General features: G+C 38.4%; 1 protein-coding gene across 1 annotated transcript; it reads right to left on the bottom strand.

Moving 5' to 3' along the window:
• Window positions 1–7,932: 7,932 nt before the first annotated feature.
• LOC105054071 (vacuolar protein sorting-associated protein 35B) lies at window positions 7,933–23,407 on the bottom strand. Its single transcript, XM_010935472.4, has 22 exons — window positions 23,087–23,407; window positions 22,910–23,006; window positions 22,685–22,811; window positions 20,743–20,928; window positions 20,150–20,237; window positions 19,890–19,946; window positions 19,702–19,791; window positions 19,484–19,606; window positions 15,999–16,073; window positions 15,868–15,927; window positions 14,942–15,058; window positions 14,360–14,599; window positions 14,204–14,269; window positions 13,896–13,985; window positions 11,618–11,707; window positions 10,390–10,479; window positions 9,909–9,977; window positions 9,749–9,829; window positions 9,438–9,545; window positions 9,242–9,345; window positions 8,555–8,668; window positions 7,933–8,477 (listed from the first exon to the last, which is right to left on the bottom strand). The coding sequence occupies exons 1-22, from the start codon at window positions 23,180–23,182 to the stop codon at window positions 8,264–8,266; spliced, it is 2,382 nt and encodes a 793-aa protein (XP_010933774.1). The 5' UTR covers window positions 23,183–23,407; the 3' UTR covers window positions 7,933–8,263.
• Between the last annotated feature and the right edge of the window lie 1,068 nt (window positions 23,408–24,475).

Consider the following 24,475-nt stretch of genomic DNA (forward strand, 5'->3'; position numbering starts at 1 on the left):
AAGTTGATCCAGTTGCTAGTAATAATTAAGCGGTAAGTATGCAGTAATTTCCTTCTTTTATCTACTTTACGTTACCATTCCTTTGGTGGCCTTTCCTCATCTTATTCCATGCAATATGGTACATGGGAACTTTTACAGCTTTTCGTACGTGAAGTTGCCGTGTGTTTCAGGAAAAACAACTCATTTCACGAAATGCCGCGCGCGCGCGCGGAAGATGTGGTATCCGGTAGCTGTTCACCTTCCGGCGGGCCCCACCACGGGGTGAACCCCGTGGTCAAAATGTTAGGTGTGGTAGGTCAGCTCGGCCTCTCGGGTCTCACCAAACCCCCTCGCGAGTGGGTGATGATGGTATGCGTAACGGATGTCGCATTGATCAGACGGTTATCCTTTCAGGACACGTGTGCACGTTGGAGGTCGAACAATGGCTGTCCGCTGATCCAACGGTTGGGTGAACTATAAATGGGAAAGACAGTAGGTGCGGCCGACCGAGAGTGTACGGAGATTCGTGTGAGAAATTTCTTCCGTACAATAAAGACGTGGGTTCGATCGGTGCTTGGCATCGCGGGCTAAACTCCACGTGCGTAAGGACGGGGCAAGACAAAGTTGGATACGTGTCATTCGGTGATAAGACAAGAACAGCGATGGCTACAATTAAAGATGCACGGCATCCACGATTCCATGTTGGGCGGTGCTGGATCTAGAGCGGTTTACTGATGGGCTGGCCCACGCCAGGAACACACCATATTGAAAGATATAAACATGATTTTGCATATGACATGGTTATATCATCTTGATCTCGCCGGAAAATTTTTGAGAACAGCCAATCTGACCTTTTTTATTTTTGGATGAAGAGGAGGCCAAGAGGGGGCCTTCATGGGCTGGAGATGGGGGAATTCTGAGATAAACTCTTCGAGCATCACTTTTTTCTGAAGTAGCAAGAGATCTTATAGAGATGGAAATCCAGAGTCTAGTAGATTCGGAAAGGAGACCAAAATACTAGATTTTTCCATCAATCCACCATAATTCGGAAGTCCACTAACCGTATCAGACAACTGTGAAGGAGCAATAGCAGTATGGTGGATAACAATGGCGGGATCCGTATTGAGATCCTTCAGTTCTTCAGAGGTCGGTGGATGACATCACTGGGAGAGGACTATCCCATTCTGAGTGCTCATCGGGCGTACCTCGATCCTAAATGTGGAGTGCATTGCTGTCATTGTACGGGCCTACTATCGGTCATTTGGTCAGTGGGTCAATATTCAAAAATCTGTTGTCTTCTTTAGCCCGAGGACTAAGCCCCAGGTGAGGTTGGCAATCAAGCAGAGCCTGAAGATTCAGGAGTAGATTGGGATACTGACCTACTTCGGTGTTCTGATCACTAGGCGCCACTTGTGGTGAGCTGAGTGTAGACCTCTAGAGCAGAGGATCCAGGGCTGGCAGGCCAACACCCTGTCTTTTATGGGCAGGACGACTTTGGTGAGGTCGATGCTGTACTCTGTTCCGATGTACCTTCTGACCAACACGATTATGTCGGTTGCTTGCATCAAAGGGATGGAGCAACAGCTTTGCAACTTCTTGTGGGGCTCCGGGAGCGATCGTCATCGAGTCCATCTGCTTTCCTGGGAGATGGTGTGCCAGCCTGTGCGGGATGGTGGCTTAGGGATCCATTCCTTGCTAACGAAGAGGGAGGCTTTAATTGCCAAGCATGCAGTCAGATTTATAATCCAGTCTGATTATTTGTGGAATAAGATGATGAGAGCCCGATACGGTGAGTGGAGCTATGGGACCCCTATCTAGATGGCTCGAGGTTGCTCTTTCATCTAGAAGGAGATTTATGCTCGGAGATCTAACATTATGCACCAGATCAAATGTCTCGTCGAGGATAGGCACTCGATGAAGGTGATCCAGGATGCCTGGATTTCCAGCATTTCTCTCTCGCTGGCCGACCTTTTTTAGCTACGAGATAGAGGACCACATGAGGGTGTCTGACCTCATTACTGATGATGGAGCAAGCTGGAGAGCTCAAGAGATCACCCGCCTTTTTGGGGGGCCTCTTGCTGAGCGGATCCTTACTATTTCAATTTCAGTGCACCCCAGTTTGGATGTGAGGGTTTGGGGTCGTTCCTGCTGCCTAAAGGTTTCCTTAAGAGATCTTTCTTAGTTGTATGGTCCGATGCCGACTGAGGAGATCGAGTCTGCTTGGATCTGGAGAGTGACTGCTCATACCAGGGTGCAGATTTTTCTCTAGAAGCTTACCTAGAACCGGCTTCCCACTCGGGCTCTCCTTAGAGACAGGTGTATGAAGATTCCCACCCTGTGTCCAGTGTGTGGGGTGGAGGAGTCTGTGGAGCACACCATTCTACGTTGTCCTACGGCGAGGGCCATCTAGAGACAAGCGGGTGCCTATCCGTGGGAGACGAGCACTGATTCATGGCTGGTGTCTTTTCTTGACTTGATCTGTCACAGCGTGACTGATGGGTTGACTGCTGTGGATGGTCGGATGGCTTATATCACTTATCACATTTGGTGTCCAAAAACAACCGTATTTTTAATAGTGAGGTGATCCCTGCTTGGCGGGTGTTAGAGAAAGCTGTCTGTCTTGCTCAAGAGTATTACCGATTTGATATGGCTATGCCGCCCCTTGACAACCTTGGTTCCTGAAACTTCTTGGCTGCTCTGACAGCGACCGACAGGGTTTTCTTTATCTCTTGGGAGCCCCCTTCTCCAGGATTTGTCAAGATAAATTTTGATGGCAATGTCAGGGATGGGAGAGACGGTGCAGGATTCATTATCCGTGGTCCTGATGCTAGGCTTTTGGTGGGTAGTAGCAGCCACCTGGTTGAGCCTTCTATCCTAGGTGTGGAGCTTCATGCCGCCTAAGCCAATATCACTTTTGCCAGCCAGTAGCTTTATGCGGAGAGGATCTGCTTCGAAGATGATTCTACTACGATTATTGCTTAGATCCAGAAAGGTGAAGGGCAGCTCGAGGTTCATCTCTTTATTCGAGATATTTGTACTTTTTTTCGTCAAATTAATGCAGTCAGTATTTAGCATGTTTATCAAGAGACGAATACTGTGATAAATTGAGTGGCGGTCTTTGTTGCAGGTCATATAAATGATTGGGTTAGGAGGTAGGATGAATTTTATATATTTTAATTTTTTTGAATTGGTTTCGTATTAGATTGATGTGATTTTTTTGTCTGTATAAAAAAAAAAAAAAAAAATCAGCTCTTAATGATTAACCACTTAATCCTGAAAGATAATCATATTCCCTTCGGCGCGGCCCCCAGCCCCCACTTACTGAGGCAACCATAACTACACGAGACAAGATCGACGTGACAGTTGGATAACGGCTTATCTATCCCATGTCCAAAATGCAGAACCGTAATCTCAGCCAGCGCAATTGTGTGCACCTTCTAATAATGGGTAAGAAAGGCTGCTACTCCCCTTAGACTCTCTATAAATTGGAGAGAGCAAGAGACCTCAAATTAGTATAAATTTATATCAAAAAAATTTTCATATTTTTTTTTCCCTTTTATTAATTTGAGCATTAAAAAATTTTCATTAAAAATATTTTCGATCAAGATTAAGATTTTTGTTTGCAGAATTACTTCCATCTATGGGGAGGCATCATCCACCTCGATTTGCTACATTCAGGCCAACCTTAATACTAGCTTATAGATAATATCTATTCTATAAATAATGATTAAATATATTCTAATAAAATGATTTGCGTCGGTTTTCTTGAACGTAATCTTAGAGCCAATGGACGTTTCTGATTGTGGTCAGGAGATACAAAGTTGCAGAGGAAAGATATGAAAAGGACTCACGCTAGGTTCTCATCCACAGAAAGATTATTCAATTCTTTAGAGATTTCAATTGAGATGAACTGTTTCATCATGTGTTTTTTCAAAGTTCCAGCTATACATTGATGAGTAAACACTGATTATTTAATTTATTCAAGAAATGAGAGCTACTGATAGGTGTAGTTGAGGCCTTAGGGTGATTGTTTGTAAAGTTCAACGGTTTAATTATTGGTCCTGTTTTGATTGAAAAATCAATCGTAAATCAATTGTGTGAAGAAAATGTAAGTCTTTATACGGTATTCTCTACAGAAAAATGATACATTTCAGATTTTTTTTTTTTGGATACAAAAACGGACAGTGGGGAGACCAGCACAGCACCCCTCCAATGAGGTCTCTGCCCCACGAATGTAATGATCGATGTACGGTGCCAACGTTTAACCGTTCCCCACTTAGTTGGTGAATACGTCACCATCCGTGCCTACGTAACAGGAAACGGTTCCCAATCTTTTTCGTGCCACGATCGTCAACAGTAATCAATCACAATTGAGGAGAGGGAGGGGACCTTAGCTCATTGCCACTAGACTGCCATCGCGGTGGCCCAGATGCCTTTACATGTGATGAAAGAAGACATTTTATCTAAAACACAAGATAAGCATGCATCAGAAGTGCTACAATGGCCCCAATTGTCTAGAAATTCCAAGGGCACATCTCCGAAGGATGGATATCCCATCGTCAAGACGTTTGACAGGGCAAAGTTCGAATATATTTTACAACTTGATTAACTAAAAGCATGTTGCAAATTAGGATCTCGGTGAGCAAATTTCTACCAAAATTTTAATTTTCACTTTATTGAGGTCACCTTTCCGTCCTACTTCGCATGCCACAAGATAAATCTACCCATGCCGTAGACTCATTCACCTACCACGCGGAGGCCGGTGGGCGTCTTAGCCGGCGCATTCTGTCCAACCTCTAAACCAACCCTGAAACAAGAACAAGAAATTAGACTTCTACGAAGTTTCTTAATTTGCACAACGGAGAATGGTTAGTACATGAGCTAGGTCATGGAAGGTGAAGAGGGAGCCCTTCTAGAGGGACCAACGAGGCTTCGATCATAGAAGACGTGGATTGGTACTACTTTAATTTCCACGGGCCCCATCACCTTGGCCTCGTCTCGCATCTTCCAATCACAATTAGACTGGTGCAGAGAACCCTGACGTGCTTGGGAATATTAAAAACAGTATCTCCATGACATGCACAACAAGAGAATAGACAAATGCGATGATAGTTGGCTACTTGTCCTACAGAAGCACTTTGAGCCAAAGGCTGGCTAAAACACTGTTAGTAGAATTTCGATTCCAGTGCCTTGACACGTACTCCAAGTGATCGTTAAGATCGATGGGACCCAGCTCGCTGAGTAATTTGCACGCCATCTCGAGCGGTACTTTTTGCGTACCGTGGAAAGAGGATGGCTCACGGCTAAAACGGGGTATGACTGCTGCAAGTTTGTCTTTATCTCTCGGCAAGGAGAGCAAGACCGACTTGGCCGCTTCTTCAATTGGTTTTGGACTGCTCGTGGCCATCATGTTATTTCACGGGCTGCTAAAGGTGGCCAAAGAGGGACATTTTAGGTGCTATCAAAAAGAAAAGCAACTTTGGAAAGAGATTGGTTAATTGGTATAGTAATATTGCTGAAAGGAAAATGAAAGCAAGCTTTAGCTAAAGATGAGGCATTCAGAAGAATAACAAAAGTTGAATCATTATTGGTGGTACCATCACATGCATGGGATGAGTGCCTGTATTTGTCACGGCATCCGTGTTTGCATGCCCATCTTATACACATGATGCTCATGATGGTGAAATTGATTTGGACGCAAATGGATTGGATCGGGATAGAGAATAATCAAAATTCCCAACAAGAGGCATGAATTCAGTGGCTTAAGACGCGTGTCAGGTCAGAATAGGTATTGGTTAGTGTAAATATCAAGTTCCGTCTTGTGAGTTTGAATCCTTGTATCCAGATCGAGTTCAGCACTTAGTTGGATGAGTCGAGGCTAAATTTCAACTGTTTGGATGTTACTCCCGCCAAACTACGCTCGCAAAGTGGTAATTTCCACGGGAGTCCGTTTCAGACTTCCCGCTTCCTCCTCCAATCCTAAATAAAAACATCCTCAGGCTTGAACGATATGGAATTTGGCCTACATCTATCCTCACCCAAATTATAGTGCTAATATCCGCGACCTAATTGCAACTACGATGATTCATGACATTAGCAATTGATTTAGATATTATCTTAGTGGTAACGTCATGATGCTACTCTTTCCACGTCTTCTGTGTAGAGGCGATATTAGGTTTTGGTCTAGCTTGAATCCAACCACACAACCCGTTAATTAGATGGCATCTGTGGAGGCTTTATAAATTTTGTTTGAGCCTGTGCTTAAAAATCCCAACCCGATCTCGATAGAAATGGGATATGATTGGCGTTCAACATAAGTGGAACCCCAACCCTCACCTGACATAACCCAACTTAACCCGATCTAAAGTGATATACAACTAAATGAATACTTTATATTTATATTCCATGTAAGTTATTTATCCATTTATATAATATATTTAGATTTGTTGACTTATGTGCATGTTTTTCATGAGATTGATGAATAATTGATGTCTCAATCCAATAAATATTAATTTAACAAAAATATCAAAAAGATGTCCCAATACACGTGGTTCTCGTCATTGAAAGATAGGCTAGGATAATCAGATATAATCAATCCTATCTAAAGTCTATTCTATTGAAGCAGTGGCACTCAAGTCCTAATAGAGCAACTTTAACGTTGTGCCAAAGCTCATCCTCTGTTTTAACAAAAATATCTCAACTTTTTGTTCATCAATAAAATCCAATTAATGTGGCACAACTTGACTCAACTCACTTAACCCAAGCCAACTTGCATTTAACTTGAGATGAAATTGGGTAAGGTTGGGACATACAAAGAATGGGTTTGGTTAGGGTTCAATCTCGACTCAATCAAACTCATCTGAGTTGCAACACCAACTCCCTCCCAATATATTTGCTTACGAATAAGGCTCATGCATCCTATAACTTGTGATTACTGTAAACCAATCCCCTAAGTTTCAACAAATATACCTGATTGGCAATTTTTTTTCAACAGGATTATAGCATCTAAACATGTTACGCTGGTCTCACGTGTTGTCCCTGAAAGGATGTAAATCAGTTATCCAGTTCATTGGGTCTGAGCTTTTTAAACTTTTACCAGTCAAGAACGCCTATGCCACCTTCACAGAAAACCCCCAACTTTACGCCTTTTTCTAGGTAGTTTTAAGGCCAAAACCTGGCTTCATAAAATTATTGATCTAGGTTCGTATAAGGAGATCAAGGGAGAACCAAAAAACAGCTGTGCTGAATTTGATCCATTCATGAACAACTTGTTTAACGATTGTAAGAGCATGAGGTCATCAATGGTTTTCTTATACATATATTGAAGCTAATTTCATCCAATGCATGAGGTCTTGGTCAAAAAAAAACATCCACTATTTCAGCAGTAAAATTGCCATCGTTAGATTGCAAGTGTTTTCCACTAAATATAGAAGTGTTTATTAATAAATAATTGTAAAGTTACTAGCTTATAAAATTAAACAGCATACGCGCATGCATGCATACACACACACACACGACCCGCATAAAATAGCAAGTTTCAAGCTCCAGTTGTCTACTAATGAAGCCAGCCTCTTTCAAGAAAAGAAAAACGAAGAAAAAAACTTACCTCGGTTGATGATCTGTCTGAAGTAGTCAGGGATGGTACCATCCGAACCAATTCTCACCTGTCAAGCCCACTGATTCAGAAGTCCCAAAAGTATAGGAAAAGACTGCGTACATCCAACCAGGCATACTAGTTGAATATTTTATGAGAGTTCACATGACCATGAAATGTAAGCTAATGCACCCAAATGCTTTCACTTCGACCGCTGCAAATTCCAGGGTAACGCATATCATATTAGTCAACCATGATGGTGAAATCCGAGGATTAGCTCATTAGCTCCCATCACCAACCCACACAAATACATTTTGGACCAAATTGCACACTGTTAACTTAGTTAAAAAACAGATCAGTTTCAAAGCAGAAAGTTAAATATTAAAACCAGAGGATGTAATGGTACACGAACTGACATTTAACTATTCCTTCCAAAAATTTCATGTGGATATTTTCCGATCAATGTATTGAATCCCTACTGACGTTATCAGTAATATAAAATTGATCGCACAACTATGAACCTATGAAAAAATGCATGAGACTGAAACCATTATAATCAACCTCTCATGTACAAAGTTTTTTATTCAACATGTTCACACAGTCGGCAGGAAACGCAGGCGACGTGAATTTCAATTCTGACTCTTCACAGAATTCACAGCGAGAAGCTTCCAACACATCACTAAAACCTGATTAGTTAATTTTTATGGGTTCATATTTTTCCCCCATTGCGCCACCTTTTTGCTTCTGAAACTGAATGTATCTAAGTGTGCTTGCAAAGAAAGCATCAGCAGAAGGATCTGTTGTCGTGCTGTCGCTTTGCATCTCAGTGTTGATCAATTCAATGAGACCCTGAATTACAGAACTTGTAATCTGTGGGTTTCCTTTCTCAAAGAAATATAGGTACCTGAAACCATAACAGAACACTGTTAGCTACAATCCACATGATTTCCAGATGGGTAACATTTTGTTCTGTGAGTTTACTTGTTCAGTATTTCGATGAACAAAGTCACAGATCCACTGCTACCCCTTGTCACATTAGCCATCTGTTGAGCAGCATTTGCAATCCTCAAGGCACGCTTTAGGCAAAGGAGGACCCTAGAACAAGACATGGTTAGAGTTAAAGAGACAAATGTGGCTCATATCATTAAATATACATATTTTCAACACCTTTCAAAAATCAAAAAAGAAGAGAGAGAGAGAGAGAGAGAGAGAGAGAGAGAGAGCTTAGTATGCATCATGTTTGGATGACAGATCACTGTTCAGGTAGCTGATAAGTCATCAGAACTATTATAACTGATAAAGCACAGGGTTTACATGTCCAATTACCGTGTCCTGCAATTTGATAGCCATGTTTCCCAAACAATAGATGAAAATATTTATGAGAAATGTGTTCAGGTTCACCAAGTATTATTATACCCACGTGATCACATATGCATAAACAGCAAGAAGCACCGCCACTGAGGAAACCGACATTTGCCCGTAAGGACAAAGATTGGTAATTGATGCAGGACAAGGATAAACAGACATTATGATTAAGATGATGCAAACACATTCAGCAATAAGGCTATGGCAACCAGCATTGGTCCTTGACAGCATAACACAAGTAAACTTGCAAAGTTGAAACATGAAGAAAATGCATGTATGCATATCAAGTATAGCATTTTGCACCTTTCTCCATCCTTGATTCCATCCTGATCGTCAACCCAAAAGAGATGCGAGCATGCATAAACTGCTCTGCACTGATCAGGCTTCTTTAAAAGTTTTGCAGAATACTGTATGAAAGGAAAAGAATTTCTCAAGGTGTCATGTGATATTCTAAAAACTGATAATAATAATACATACGAAAAATAGGCAAACACCCTACCCCTGTGGCCTTGTGTGTCAGAGTGTCTCTATTCTCCACCCCAAATATATTCATCCGCTGAAGAGTTCCAATGATTAAGTGAATTGCAGTCACTTGGGCTTTTGAATCCTGCAAGCAGGGATGCCACCATCAAGATCGCATAATGAAACATAAAAGGATAAATGAGAACGTAGAAGGATAAAGAAAAATATTTTATACAACATTAGAAGATAAAGGATCCGCTTTTCTAATTTTTCTCTCCATACATGACATTAACCAAGTCTGAAAAACCAAATTTGTCAGAAGAGAATATTTTAGAGACAATTACGCACTGCGACTTCCTCTTCATACAGTATAAATGCCTGAGTGAAAAATTCATATGCCACAGGTTCAAGATCACAGTCATTGGCAGCCTAAAACAGAAAAACAGTTACATAAGCCATTGATTGAAGACTAATAAAAGCGATCAGTGAAAAAGATATCAGGACATACCTCTGCACATTGCAAGTATAACCTTAACGCAAGTTCTGGAGAAGGAACCAATGACAAGGCCTCAATAGTCTGACCAGATTACAGCATCCCAGTCAGAAAAAAAAAAGACAACCAGATGAATGAGCAACTGAGATAATGGCTGACAACACAAGCATTAATTTGAGCAATTCCTCGAGGGAAAAAGTACATCAAGGAACACAAGTTCATGATGTTATGATATCATATCTCCTCAAAATACAGCCATGTCAACAAGCAAGCAATTTCTAAAGATAGCTGAATTTATTCTATATAATTTCTCAATGATATCAACCTTGTATAATAAGTATAATGTTAACACTGGATCACTCATGTAAAATAAGTCATGCAAAAGGGCACCACATCAACATCAACAAACTAGTTATATTCACTTCAAATAAGCTTCTGAAGTCATTAATGGCTGACACAGAACCTAATATGGAATGCAGAATTTATTCAAAAGCACCTGATGTAAAATTTGAAATATTTTCTTTGGTGTTGCAGGGACCTCTTCTCCAATCACATCTCCATCCTGACCTTGTAATCGTCGTACCAACTGCAGACCAGAATATAAAATTATAAGTGCACCTAATTTGAGTAAAAGCAGTAATTGAAAGCAAACCCAGAAGCTGCCGAACTTGTGGATTGGTACAAACTAAAGTCTCAGCTCGTAGCATAATCATGAAATATTGTAAATCTGCAATCATGAAATATCAATAGTTCCTAATAAAAAAATGAAGCCTTCCATGTTCCGGCTTTTTATATAGGTTTCCTACTAATAAATTTTGATTGGTTCTATGTACCAACTGAATTCACTAAAGCACATAACAGCAACTTGGTATCCTCAACAGGATTTCTTATCAACAAATCTAACAAAGACCCAGAATATAGATTACATCTGTTAATCTCATACTTGGTTATGCAAAATTGCAAAACGATCTTAGAGCAAACTCTATAGCTGCTATTGGTGATAACTGTGAGAAAACAAAAGAGGTGTAACAATCTGCCAAATCTGAAGCATGACTAATCTGGAAGGGCTGAAAATTGGTAAAGAAGCAAACCTGCCTCATCCAAAGTTGTGACTCATTGCCAGAGCCTCACTTATATCCTAAGAACATCAGCAAAAAGCCTCTGTGATACTTGGAAACAATACAATATTATATCAACTATATATGGAGTACTTTTGAACATCTATTAATTGCCTTTATGACCTGGAATTTTAGTTGGTCAACTGGTTTCTTCCTATAAATATGCTAGATCAACTTTTCCCCTTTTTTTTCCTTCGTATGATCATCCTATGCTGTTGCACAGTTAAGATAAACTTTTCTTAATGATTAATTATAGATCATCACTAGATGATCTTTATGTATACATGACATACTCGTTACTGATATAAAAAGTAATAAGACACTAAACAAGTATGTGTTGCAGAATCACTAGCTACTCATGAAGCTTCACATGAACCCATGATAAATCCAATTCATCTTACCACTACATATTGCCCCAATACTAGATGGTGTACACCCAGATAGGTTACACATTAAAATTTTCATATTCAACAATTTTGACACACACACACTTATTAAAATAGATGCATGAATAAATAGCATAGTGATACTTGTTATATCTATCTATGCACGTGTCTATAAAGAGTTAAGGTTTAGATGCAAGTTTAGAATTTGACGTAGACAAACCTTTAGAGCAGAAAAGACAAGGGAAGGTACAGTAAAAGGCAGGCGCTTGGGACCTCCAAGAAGAATGTGCTTCCTAACGGTACATATGATCTGAAAAACCAATACATGATAGTCATAATCAACATTGTACTGGAAGGTGGTCCAATCTTCCCCTCAAAAGCATAATACAATTAAGTTACATGGGCAACACAAATTGGTGGCAGTGAGCAAGAAAATAAACATATTTCATTTTATCTGAAATTTCAACATAATAGTATTTAATTAATTACTAATCTTAATGCATAAAAAATATTAAGAAAATTAGAAAAGTAATCAGAAAAAAGGAATATGAACAGAATGGATGGAGCACAGATAGCATTATGCGTCATTTATCCAATTCTTTTTCAATGCAAATAAACTTCTAGAGCTTGACATTTGGAAAAGGCTTCCTAAGTCAATTTGAAAGTTCACAAGGTAGCATATTTGTTACTCATAAATTTGGGACATGGATAATGTGGGGAAAAGCACATCTTGATAAAGATTCAAGACTTTTCACGCTTACTATTCAGAACCGAGCATAGTATGATTGGCATACTTCCAATGTAGTTCAAAATGACCCTTTCATTTAAATGTTTTATGTAGCATATCTGATGTCTGAAAAATTGGGACGCATCCAAAGAATTATAAGAATAAAGAAGAGCTGCCAAATAGTGAATGAGCATATTCTCCCAACAAGGTGCCAGCACACCACTATAAAAAGTTGAGAAAAAACACAAGGACACAAAAAAAGTTCTATCTATACACAGAATCAAATCCAGGATTTTGCTCTACATTTCAGCATGGTAACACTTACACTCCAGGCCATGATTGGTTCAAGTTATTATGATTTTAATTTAACAGGGATTCATGTTTCAGCACATCCCACCAATACCATTACTGTTTTGACAAGAGAATGGTACCAGGATGCCCCTGGACATCAGGTAACTCATAAACTATGGCATCCCAACTAATCCCGATCGATACAGGCCGAGTGGACCAGGATGGTTGCATCCCGACAGTTGAACAGCCTAGAATCCTGGGACATGAATTTTTTTTCCCCTCTTCATTCTGGTTGCTTCCAGTCCATCCTGGTACTGTGCTAAGGTATCCGATGGGGGTCGGAACTAGTACTGGTACTTTAATCCTCAAACTTAACTGTTCTAAATATTTTATGAAATGTTTTAATGATAGGTTAAGCTAGACCCATACAGTGGATTGAAGGCTCAAAATCCATAGATATCCAAAATCAATTTTTTCTCAGCAGTGCTTACTAATGCATCAAACAGTCATAAAATGCATACCTTTAAAAGCACAATAAAGTGCTTAGATATGATCAACAGCCTCAATCCTCTATTTATTTGGCCTAAATATAATTTATTATTGTAACATTTGTCTACAGTAGTTGGATGCACTTGATGCATAGATACGAGAATTCTTAAATATACAATTAGTTGTTTTTAGAATATAATAGTAGATCATGATGACTGATGCGACACCCAATTTGTAAGACATGTCATTGATTTTGCACTAATAGGAATTGAGTTCCCAATCGCATCAATAAGATTCTAACTTAACATTTGTGTCGACTAGAAATGTAGTAGCTATAGCATCTAAATCTTCTGGTTGTCAATTATCTTCATGCTATGGTCATAATTTATCCGCAGACCAAAATGGAAACCAAAGTTTCAAGTCAACTAGATAAGCATGAGTAAGGCTAGAACATTATGCAATTTGGTTACTCTTTATTGTAAACAAAATAAATACACATAGTAAAATATTTTACTATCTCTAATAACCTAACTAAGTCTTACCAGATTTTGCAATTCAATTTGATCTGACCATCTCATGTTTTTACAAAAATTTAGTTTTAAGTTTAGTTCTTGTTTGGACCAACTGCACTACCATGACCTCATCCAGATTTAAGAAAAGTCACACAATCTTTAGACCCAGTCATCTTTAATTCAACAATCCCTGAATTTTAATTTTGACAGAAATGGCCCGCAAGAAGCTTTTATTAATCACAAACAAAGCATCCGTTTAGTCTTGAACCTCATCTGTCCTAGCTCACTCTTGAAAAGAGTAAGAAACAAAAAAGGCTCAAAACATGTAAACAGATATAAACTTGAAGGTGGAAATTCCGAAAACCAAAAAGAAAAAGGTTGAAATTCATTGGAAGTTCTCATTATCAATTAAAGCATTGACAATATGCATAAATGCAAGTGAGAATGAAGAGGTGCACAGGAGCTATAATGTCAGCTACCTTCAACATCTCCTCAGGATCATCATTACACAGCATGTGAATGAGTCGAGCAACAGAGTTCTGCTCCTCTTTAAAATCCTCTTCATCGAGCTGTAGAAAAAGAAAAGATTATTGTCAAACATGCCATCAACCTGGTAACATGACACCAACAACTATATCCTTGTGAAGGAAGGATAAAAGAGGAAGGTATCAGGTGGAACGGTGTTTGAAAAAGTGCATATCCATAAGCTTCTTGGCGGTGCAAGAATTTTTTTTGACAAAAAAGTGCAAACCAGATCATCTAATCAATATGGATATTCAATGCTCACCTCATCATCTGTGGTTCCATCCATATCCTTTATAAGCCCTTTCATTAATTCAAACAGAGCTTCCACCTTTAGAAAAGACAAGAAAAGAAAAGGCCAATCTTATAACTAAAAATTCCCCCCATATGAACATTACGAACATGAGAAATAAAGGCCTACTTTATCAGCAGTTGATATGCAGGTACTGTTTTTCATGATGCTTTGGATAATCACCACAGCCATGACTTTGTTTGTCCCATTATCTAAGTGATCCATGACACGGGGATAGTTAGAAAGCTTCAATGCAGTAACAATATCATTATACTTCTCCAGTGGAGCACTCAGGAGTGCAACAATTTGCTTAGTTGCTTTGCTATCCTCAAGCTTTGCTTTGCCTGAAAGTTTCTTAACACATGCTCCCTGTTGAAATTTAGCATGGCACATATTAGTTTGCATCTTTATTCACATACAGCCAATTTATGAAATTATGCCTAAAATGCAACTAAACCACTCGATATACCATCAATTTTGTGTGTGATATAAGCATGACCTTTAGAGTGCTCACATAGATGCTTATCATATAATTTCACAAATATAAAAGGGAGGTTTTGTAAGGTAAGTTCGCACATTAAATACTTTAGGTAAGAAACAATTCAAACATATCATCAGCATAAATCATCCCCTTACAATATAAGATTCTGTTATCTTGGTCAGACCTGCATATCATACCTCAACATACAGCTTAAAATGAAGAGGACATACCAGTACTTGATCCACATAATCAAGCCGATCAGGATGTACACGAAGAGTAAATGTCAGAAGGGATACATATAGAGTTATTGCTCCAACTACCGGCATGTCAACCTGTGCTTCAATCACCTGTCAAATAACATCCCCAAAAAAAATAATTTTAAAATATCAGAATTTAAATACAAAATGGATCAAACCTTGATAACTTTAATACACCATGAAATAACTAACTACGATCTTAGAAAGATAATTATGGTGTTAAAATGCATGCTTATATGAGAAAAAATGGCAGAAGGCTATAGGAAGAAGTCTCACTTATAAAAGTGAAGCAAGAAAAACTTTATAGAAAATATTTATCCGAAGCATGAATCAGAAAGAAACCATCTAAAAAATGCAGAGTTTTTATTTTTAAAAAAAATGCATCCCCAACCTTCCATTGCTGAGAGCCATACGATGATTATATAAGTTTACTTCCTTTAACCTTCATAAATATTAAGATTTCAAAGCTTGATTATGATTGACAGTTTGACACTTGATCAGCAATCTAAAACTGCTGCATGTGAGATTATAAATGAAACAATAACATATCTACAAACACAAAAGAGGTCATGTAGTGATTATATCCTTTCAGGGCAAATACGCAAATAGAAGGAAAATTATTACGCAAATCAAGAAATCGAGTACTATCTTAAGGGACTATCTGAATGGAGAACAGAAGATGATGAATCATGGAAGTGCAGTAGCAGGACTAGGCAACTTGAACAGGCAGAAAAACAACATAATACAACTTTTACGGGACACCTTACTTATGCAGCAATACTTGAATTAAAGATAGATACAGACAGCATATATTCATTACAAGTTATACATTGTGTATACACTGCCATGAGCAGCAAGATATCGTATAATAACTTCCATAAAATGCATATACAAAATACCTTTCCAATGGCACTGCTCAATTTGGCAAAAGCTTCAACTTGCAAGAACTCTGGTAATACCTGCAGCTTTCATATATGAGAAAGGATTTTGCAAATCTTATGTCAGGATACAAGCATGTTGAAAAACTCACTTCCGTACTTGAGGCAGCATAATTTGACAACCTATCCATAAGTTGAGATAGTACTGTTTTGATGTCAACTGTTGGCTGCATAAACAATATAAAATGAAACCTAAGAAACTTCGATACATCACATTGATAAGTTTCTGTATGGATAATTTACAACAGAAATCAAGAGCAAATTAACAATAGGAATGAAGAGTAAATTACCATCAACACTTAGCAATCTACCCAGATAATGTTAACAGAAGGGCATAAAAGGAGTCCATATTCTCCACTTAATATGTGAATGTTCCAACTAAAAGGAAATCAAAAGACTAAAAAATTGGCCAATTTCTAGATACTAGCATGCTAACTTAGGAAAAAGCAACATCAGACCAAGGTGACTAGCTTCCACTTGTCAATAGACTAAGATTTATGCCCTCTCCCATTCATCTTTAATCACCCACCCATTTATCTGTCCTTTGCTAATAGAGTCTCAAGGTAAATGTGGAAGACGGATGAATAGTGCATGAATAGGGATGGGGTGATGATAAGGTGGAGGTTGCAAAGTATGAGATGGTTCTAAGGATGAGGAAGCATCATATAAGGGGAACTGAATCTTGCCAAGAAAGAATGGTGTTGATGGGAGTAGAGGTGAAGAAATCCAAGTACCATCAGAATATAGATGACAATGGTTAAGCACTTCACTCAATCAATGCATGTTGTCTGATGGTAAGCTGACCAAATTAAGTTATAAATTTTGGTTGTCCCTAGGTACTTTATATGGCTTGACAGAGGTAATCTGTGAATTGGTGCAATAGAAAATATAGAACTTGCTTTAAGAAAGCAGAACTGATTCACCTCCATGTTATGTTTAAGAGTTAGGAGAATGCCTAGAAGATAGAATGAATGTTCAAGTCAAATCAGTACAAGATGATAGTGAACATGGTGGCTGTTATGAAATGTGAGAAGCAATTGAGGATGATCACTGAAGAGGGTATCGGGTTTTTGGTCACTTAGGAGGTTCAAAGTTAAAGACACAAGCTTAGCTGATTTCAGGTGGGGCATTTGCAGGTATCATTACTCTATTAACCTTTAGGCAAACAAAAATTTCTCCATGATGAAGCATATATTGTAATATTTTATCATATCTCAAACTGCATCATCAACTTATTTGAGGGTAATAATTGGATTTTTACCCCGTATATACCTTTAAATCCAAGCTTGCAAGCTTTATTTGGAAGGACATGGAAGCGAAGCAAAAATAGTGTTCTATGCTTTAATGACTTGGTTATGACTGTGACGCCATTCTTTTTTGTTCTTTTTTATTTTCTTTATTTAGAAAGCAAGAACCAATCAGTCAACTAAAGAACTCTCATATTTTCCTCATCAACTGCAATCTTTTTGTTTCCCTCGTAGATTGACAATGGATCTGGCATATCGTCTGGGTATGCTGGTTCATCAGGGGCTGGTTCATCTGCTGAATCTGGTCTGGTCGAATCAAGTACTGGCTCTTCCTTCGCTTGGCATGCTTTCCAAGAATTCCCCCAAGGGGAGTTGCTTTCCTATAAACATATTCTTTCTCTTTCGCCTTCCACTAAAAAATCTTCTCCTTCACATCACAGGGTGGGTTGCTTTCAAAAACCTTCTTCTCGCTGGTTGAATCCTCGCTGATCAAACTCTTCAAGGTTCCCTCCTAATCTCAAAGAAAAGGAGCGACTGTGGTCTTATGCTCATAATAAACAACCTTTGACCCACCCATTTTGAGTATTGAGAAGAATGTTTTGTCTTAAATTACTGAAAAGGCTTAGACCATCAAATAACTAAAGCAAGTCATTATTTTCAAAATGCATAAAGAATGTTTCCTACCATTCACCCCTTCCTCACCTCCATCTGCATGATTTCAATCTTTTCCATTCACTTTATTCTCTATCAATCCATGTCATTATGCTCATCTACGCGTAAATCCTTTTTATTTCCTAATCAACAGCATTAGTATTGTAATTATCTAGTTAAATTCAGAATTACATTGAGAGAACTCTAGTCATCATGGAACTCTGTTAGAGATGTCTTCAAGTATCTCCCTCAATCTCCTAATTAATTTTAAACCGCCTATCTAGCATTTGCACTTTTCTTGCAACATTACTTTATACCAGATCCTTTTATAAGACAGAAAAAGAGAAATCAATTAGGATAGTCATCAGCTGCTGATCTAGAAGAGCCAATCATCAATTTGTGCAATTGTAATTTGGGAAGCAATTTTATGCATCTAGTTCATAATGTAGTCATTACCTTTCCAAAAAAGATCCTTCTTTTTTTAGTTGCCAAAATAGTATTACTAAGTCTCTATCACCCACCAAATTACTGTTGCAAAACTTTATTATATACTCCCTGGAGGTGATATTTGTATGTATGCATCTGTCTATGCATGTAATGGATGCTTCCTCTCAACAATCCACGAGTCATCAAAATGTTTTGGGCATTGCCCGCACGGGAAATTCAAAAACCCCCCTTCACACTGGTAGCATGCAAATCACAGAGGATCCTTGAAGCACTAGTTTCCTCTACAGTAAAAACCCAATTTCATATTACCATCGGGCATTAGTGTCTTCAAGTACCTTATAGCTAAGCTCATAAACTACTAGACAAAAAGCTATCCAGTAAAAACTAAGATTTCACGAATAATCATCAAAGTATGAATTCAACATCAACTCAACATGAATTAGCACTGATCTAACTTCCATCCTTTAAAAAGTTATTTCATCTAGGGTGGATGCCCAAAACAAAAACGAAAGTGAGAGGAAATAATTATTTTTCCTAGACATCCTATAACCATGAAGAAATAGTGTGGTATCTGACGGATCATCATGGTGAACTAGCACACTCCAATCTCGGTGCTCTCAGACCTCCATCATTCTCCAAAACTCATGCCACAAACAAGTAATTCATTAAAGGTCAGGCTGAAGTATCCTAGGCTCACCTTATACACATCTTAAAACATGAAACCCAAAATTTTATAATGATTGAGGAGTCAATTTTGAACCACCATATCATAATTGATTGTTTTAATAACAGATCTATAAAGTTCCTTAGAATTATCATCCTAAGAAGCAAAAAAAGAAGATCACAAGAGAGGTTTTGTTTCCACATACATCTACCCAACTGCATGAAAGCAGAATTGAACAATGCCATTTAATAGATATAAGTAATTATTCCAGATTTTTTTTTAATATTCAATGGTTATTAGGTTTTTACCAGTATTATCTGAAATTCAAAATGTCTCGATCATGAGATATCCAGCCAATATCCTGCCAGAACTTCAAATCTTTCTCACTAATATGACATCCGATGTTTGGAAAAACCTTAGACTGAGTGAAGATGTTTCACATATAAAAATATAAAATAATCACCATATATAGATGCTCAAAAATACAATGCACCAGATAACAGATGGAGTATGTGTGTGGGTGCACAAGCTGAAGTAGAGGAAGTTTGCCAGGCATTTTGTTAAGCACCTGAAGCTGGGGGAATGCACTTAATAATGTTTCAAGAGTCTGCAAGTGGTATTCATCTGGAAAGACTTGGATAATACAATCCATCAAGTAATATTGGGCAAGCTCATCTTTACAATTGACAACCTGTCGAACCAACACAATCACAAGAAAAAGCATCAGAAAATGTGCTGAGCCATGATATTAGTCTCAAAATTCTTCACAGTTAAGAGTACTCTGACCTGTTCCAATATTCTGGGAAGAACGGTTTCTTTGTACATATCAAGATCAACACCCTCTAACTGGCTGAGAACATGGAGGTTTTTGCCGACCTAGCAAGAAAAATAAGCACCGAGGAAAAAACATAAGAAAAAGTGAATAATTTATCTTGATTGATGGGAGTTAATCAGTTCCAAGATTTTTATATTACAAGATCACGGAGTTCACTCCTTTCTTTTTCCCGCTTCTCTTTTTCCCGAACAGGCCCCTGCAGACCAGAAAGCCCAATTCCTAGTCTCAACTCAGGATCACCTAACAGTATAAATAATTCAAAATCACTAAAATACCTGCATAACCACAACTATGGTTATGGTACAGAAGCATGCTGAGCCTATAATATGCATGTACTTGGGCACTAACCATACATGCACAAACACAACAGCATGATATCTAACTACCATTGCAACCAACCTGATGCTGCATCCGGACCCAGAGTTTGTTCATCTCTGTAAAGTTCTGAAGTACGAACTCAACAGCATCCACGATAGTGTCAGCATCCCTGGGAGATGGCAATGCAAACGAAAGAGATAGAATCAAAAAAATAAATAAATAAAATAAACAGGTGCAGTAGAAGATCATCATTGCATTGTGGTCTGGTTAGCTGTTTCTCATATAAACGGAAGAATTGCCTTAACAACGTTTCAGTGACATAAAATGACTCCTATGGATCAGTAGGAAGCAATTAAACAGTACCAAATAGCAGGTAGGCTTATAGAATGTTTCACTAATTTAACATAAAAGGTCCAGTATCAATTTAGACAGCAAAAAAATTCTAGGCTTCACAAATCACTCCCATTTTTGCTCCAAGTAGTGAAAAAATAGGATGATAAGAAAAAAAACAGGGCCCTTCATTTATGTCACATGAGATGCTCCTCTTTTGTGGTAAAACATGAGATGCTCCTTGAATAGACAACTTGCACAAATGAAAGACTCTGAAGCTAGATAAGAAACATATCAGTGTATTTTTGCTAAAAAACATATTATTTATCACAAATCCTTCTTACCCTTCATACTCAGAACCAATATCAGGCAACTTGTCCCTGCTGATTTGAGAGAGGTAGCTTCTTAAGAAAAGTCCACGAACAGGATGCTGAATGCCACGGCACATTTCTACAAGGTCTTTAAGAACATCCTTGGCAGGTGCCTCCTTTGATTTGATGTATACAGATCCAACTGTGCAGAGGAGATACCTGATAAATCAACAATCTGAACTTCATATACATGAATAAGACAATTCTTTGAAAGCTTATTGCATCCTTTGATTTGACATATGCAAGGAAAGGTTGAATTACTCCAATGCAAACTAAAGAAAACAACATAAATCAATGTGCACTATGTTAAAATGCCCTCAAATGAAAAAGAGGATAGAAGACGAGATAATAAAATAACACAGAACAACTCCTACAAACTAATCAAATCAAAAGCTTTACAACCAAGAAAAACTCATAAATAAAAAATCCCTCATGACTTCAAGTACCTTAATTTTGAACAAGAAAACTTCCATTAACAATCAAGGATCACATGCTTGAATAATATTAAGCATCCATACTAAATCAAAAGTTCTTTAAGAAGTGGAAAAAAGATGACTTCAACTTCATCATATATGTAACTCAGAAATATATCAGGTCTGATACTTGTTAACATAGCACCCCCCCCCCACAACCACCCCAACCGAAAAAAAAATGTTTGAAATGTTTAACTGAAGCATTATAAACAAGTTCATAAATCAACAGTGAGACAAAAAATGTCATAACAATTGAACTTCTACAATTATTAATGTATACTGATTCTTCATTGGTGTTAGAGGAAGTAACATTCTGTCAATACAGTATAGAACTTATATATCCCATGCACTGCCTATATAGCATTCCATCCCTTTAACAACAAAGAATTTGTAACAGATTATTCAGATGCAATCCCTATGCCAGATCTTGCTCGTTACACGCAAGTCTGCACATTTAACTTTATTTGACTCAATGACATGACATGATTATTGAATCTATTTCAGTACTTGCCCTACATTGCATAGAATTAGAGAAAAGGATCATCATTTTAGGACGAAATTCTTCAAAGACTTACTAGGATTCACTAGTTGCACATTCCCATCCATGTCGAAAACTTCATCTGTAAGTCCATGATCAATTAGAATTCAACATAATCATTCAAAGTTTTATCCATCCAATTTGATGCATTCTTGAAACCAGATTTCTTGAACTTCATTCAGGCCAGTAAGTAGCATCTAGATGGAGATTTCAGTAATTCTCCGTGACCTAGTTGTGGGGGGGGGAAAAGCTGAGGTGGAAACTTCTCAATTTGGTTTAAATCCCAAATAATTGTTTAAAAGAATGATTGAAATTTCTAAGATAATTAATTTTGACAGGCAGTCTTCTTCCATTTAAGCTAATTTAGCTTGATCTGACATGCTTGCACTCAAATTAAAGTCTAAATAAACAAGAATCATTATCTCATCTAGAGCAACTTTTGCACCCATTCGAAGTTCAAATTTTGATTCTTACAAAGTGCCACTTTTGGTACCTTTTACCCTTAAATCATTCAATTTGATTCTCGCTGACCAAAATTAAACTTCTTTCTCACATATTCAACTCACCTCTTTTCTTATATATTTTAAAGAGTTTGTTGACTTATGAATGTTTGTTTCTAACTATCTTCACCGAAACCTTCATGCTTCAGCAATTCGATCAACAGTTTGTTCCAAGGACCATCCTGGATTAAAATGCTTGTTTCCAAGATCAACCATACTGAAAAAGCTTTTTCCCAGGTGGGCACTCCTCAAGAAAACACCAATGCAACGATGATATGTTATCAGTTTTCCTAAGCAACACATGCAACTGTATATCTAAAGGGCAAGTCCATCAAACTTGCATCTAAGTCGATCGTCAATTCAGAACTTAGCACAAAGAGATAGGGTAAAGTCACATGTCTTACAGCCTAGGCAAGATGTTCCCCGCATGCTGCACGAGCTCGTACAGATCGATCACGGAGAAGCTGCCACGCTTGGTCTCCTCCCTGAAGAACATCTCCAGCTTCCGCAACTCATCAAACGCCCGCATGTCTTCCCAATTCCATCGCATTTCAAAAGATGAAAAATTATAAACAGCTGCGCATCATCATCATCATCATCATCAAAAAAGAAAAGAATGGATCGCATACAGAGCTCGTAGTATTTGTGCGGGGAGAGCCTGGAAGTCCGCAGCTCCGAGAGCATCTGGGCGGAGAACTTAAGGGCATCCCTCAGGTTATTGGAGTCCTGAGAAGAATGAGGAGGGGATCAGCACCATAAAAAAAGAGCATTCTTGGAATTAGGGTTTGGGGAATTTGGGGGTCGACCAGAGCACGGTGCATGTAGAAGGCGTTGTGCTGGAGGCCAGCGATGCCTTCGGCCAGCCACTTCTCCCCGTCCTCCGCGCCCGCGTCCGGCAGCATCTCTCCACCTCTGCCGCGGTCCTCCGGTGGCCGCTCGCTTAGATCTCTCTACTCCGACCCCTTGGTGGGAGTTGATGGATTGATCCAAAGAAGGAATTCGACAGATTTCTTTCCTTCTAATATATCGATTTTGCTTCGGCGGCGACGCCAGTAACGCGATAATAGGTGGGCGATTTCTTTCGTTAATAGATCAGATGGGAAATCGGGGAGGAGGGAATTGGTAATTGGGCGGCTCCAATGGGCGATGGGAGTTGGAGCCGGCTGGCTGTCCGGTGTTTGGACCAGGTGGCCTCGGTGTTTACAGACCATTTTGCATGTATAATGATCAGATGCGACCGTCCGCATAAACAAGCGCACCCCCTTCCCCCTTCCTCGCTCGAGTCTCGGCTCTAAAGTCTCTATAGTTCAAGACTTCTGGCTGAGGAATGTCTACCATATTTGAAAATGGTTTTGGAACCCAAATCTGGTACTAAGAAAAGCTTCAGAGCCAAGTGTCACAGGGGAATTGGTTCCTTGCATCAGGTTCGTCATATACGAAAGAATTTATGGGTTAGAATCGTTCTACTACATGTATTTAGAATCATCTAAAAAAATAATAATAATAAATCTTTTTATTCAAATCAGTAAAAATTATCAGCTAATGGTTAAAGTAAATTTTTTCTCCATTCAAAATTTTTAATCAAATTTGAATAGCAGCAAAAAAATTTTCAATAATAGATAATATGATATTTTTTATTGAATGGTCCAAGATACACATAAATGCAACGATTCTAGCCAATAATTTATTCATATATAATGTTAATATCTTAAATACATCAATCACTGTCATCATATGGTACCTTAGTTACGAGTCTTTGTTTACGCAAAAAAGGACCATGCAACAATGACTAGGAGGGCTGGAGAGTAAAGCTAGCATAAATCATGCTTGTGATACCTTTAATCACTCGGCATCTTAGCCATGAAACATATTTTACCCACTTGGCCCTATAGTATTGTTCTACACTAGTTGTGCAAGAATAAGAAGACTATATGCAATATAAGAATTGGAGGTTGGAGGGTGAAGCTAATATACACAAAGCTGTTGGAACCTTTCCCAAAAGACAAAAATTAGCAAGATTTATAAACGGTAATTTGTTTGCTAGATCATAGTAGTTGCTCCAAAATTCGATCTGGTGATGGAAAGTCGCTACACTCCAAGAAGAGGAAGATTTGAGCTTATTGCATTTTGTCTGGTTGGAAATATGACCAAGCACATATATCTTTGGTTGATCTGAGCCATTAAGATCTTATTCT

Source organism: Elaeis guineensis, chromosome 2 (genome assembly GCF_000442705.2).
Source record: "Elaeis guineensis isolate ETL-2024a chromosome 2, EG11, whole genome shotgun sequence".
Lineage (NCBI taxonomy): Eukaryota > Viridiplantae > Streptophyta > Magnoliopsida > Arecales > Arecaceae > Elaeis > Elaeis guineensis.

Coding starts and splice junctions, on each gene's coding strand:
- LOC105054071 (XM_010935472.4), bottom strand. CDS start 23,182: ATGCTGCCGGACGCGGGCGCGGAGGACGGGGAGAAGTGGCTGGCCGAA. Junction 23,007..23,086: donor TCTACATGCACCGTGCTCTG/GTCGACCCCCAA, acceptor CATTCTTCTCAG/GACTCCAATAACCTGAGGGA. Junction 9,830..9,908: donor TATACTTGCAATGTGCAGAG/GTATGTCCTGAT, acceptor TTTCTGTTTTAG/GCTGCCAATGACTGTGATCT.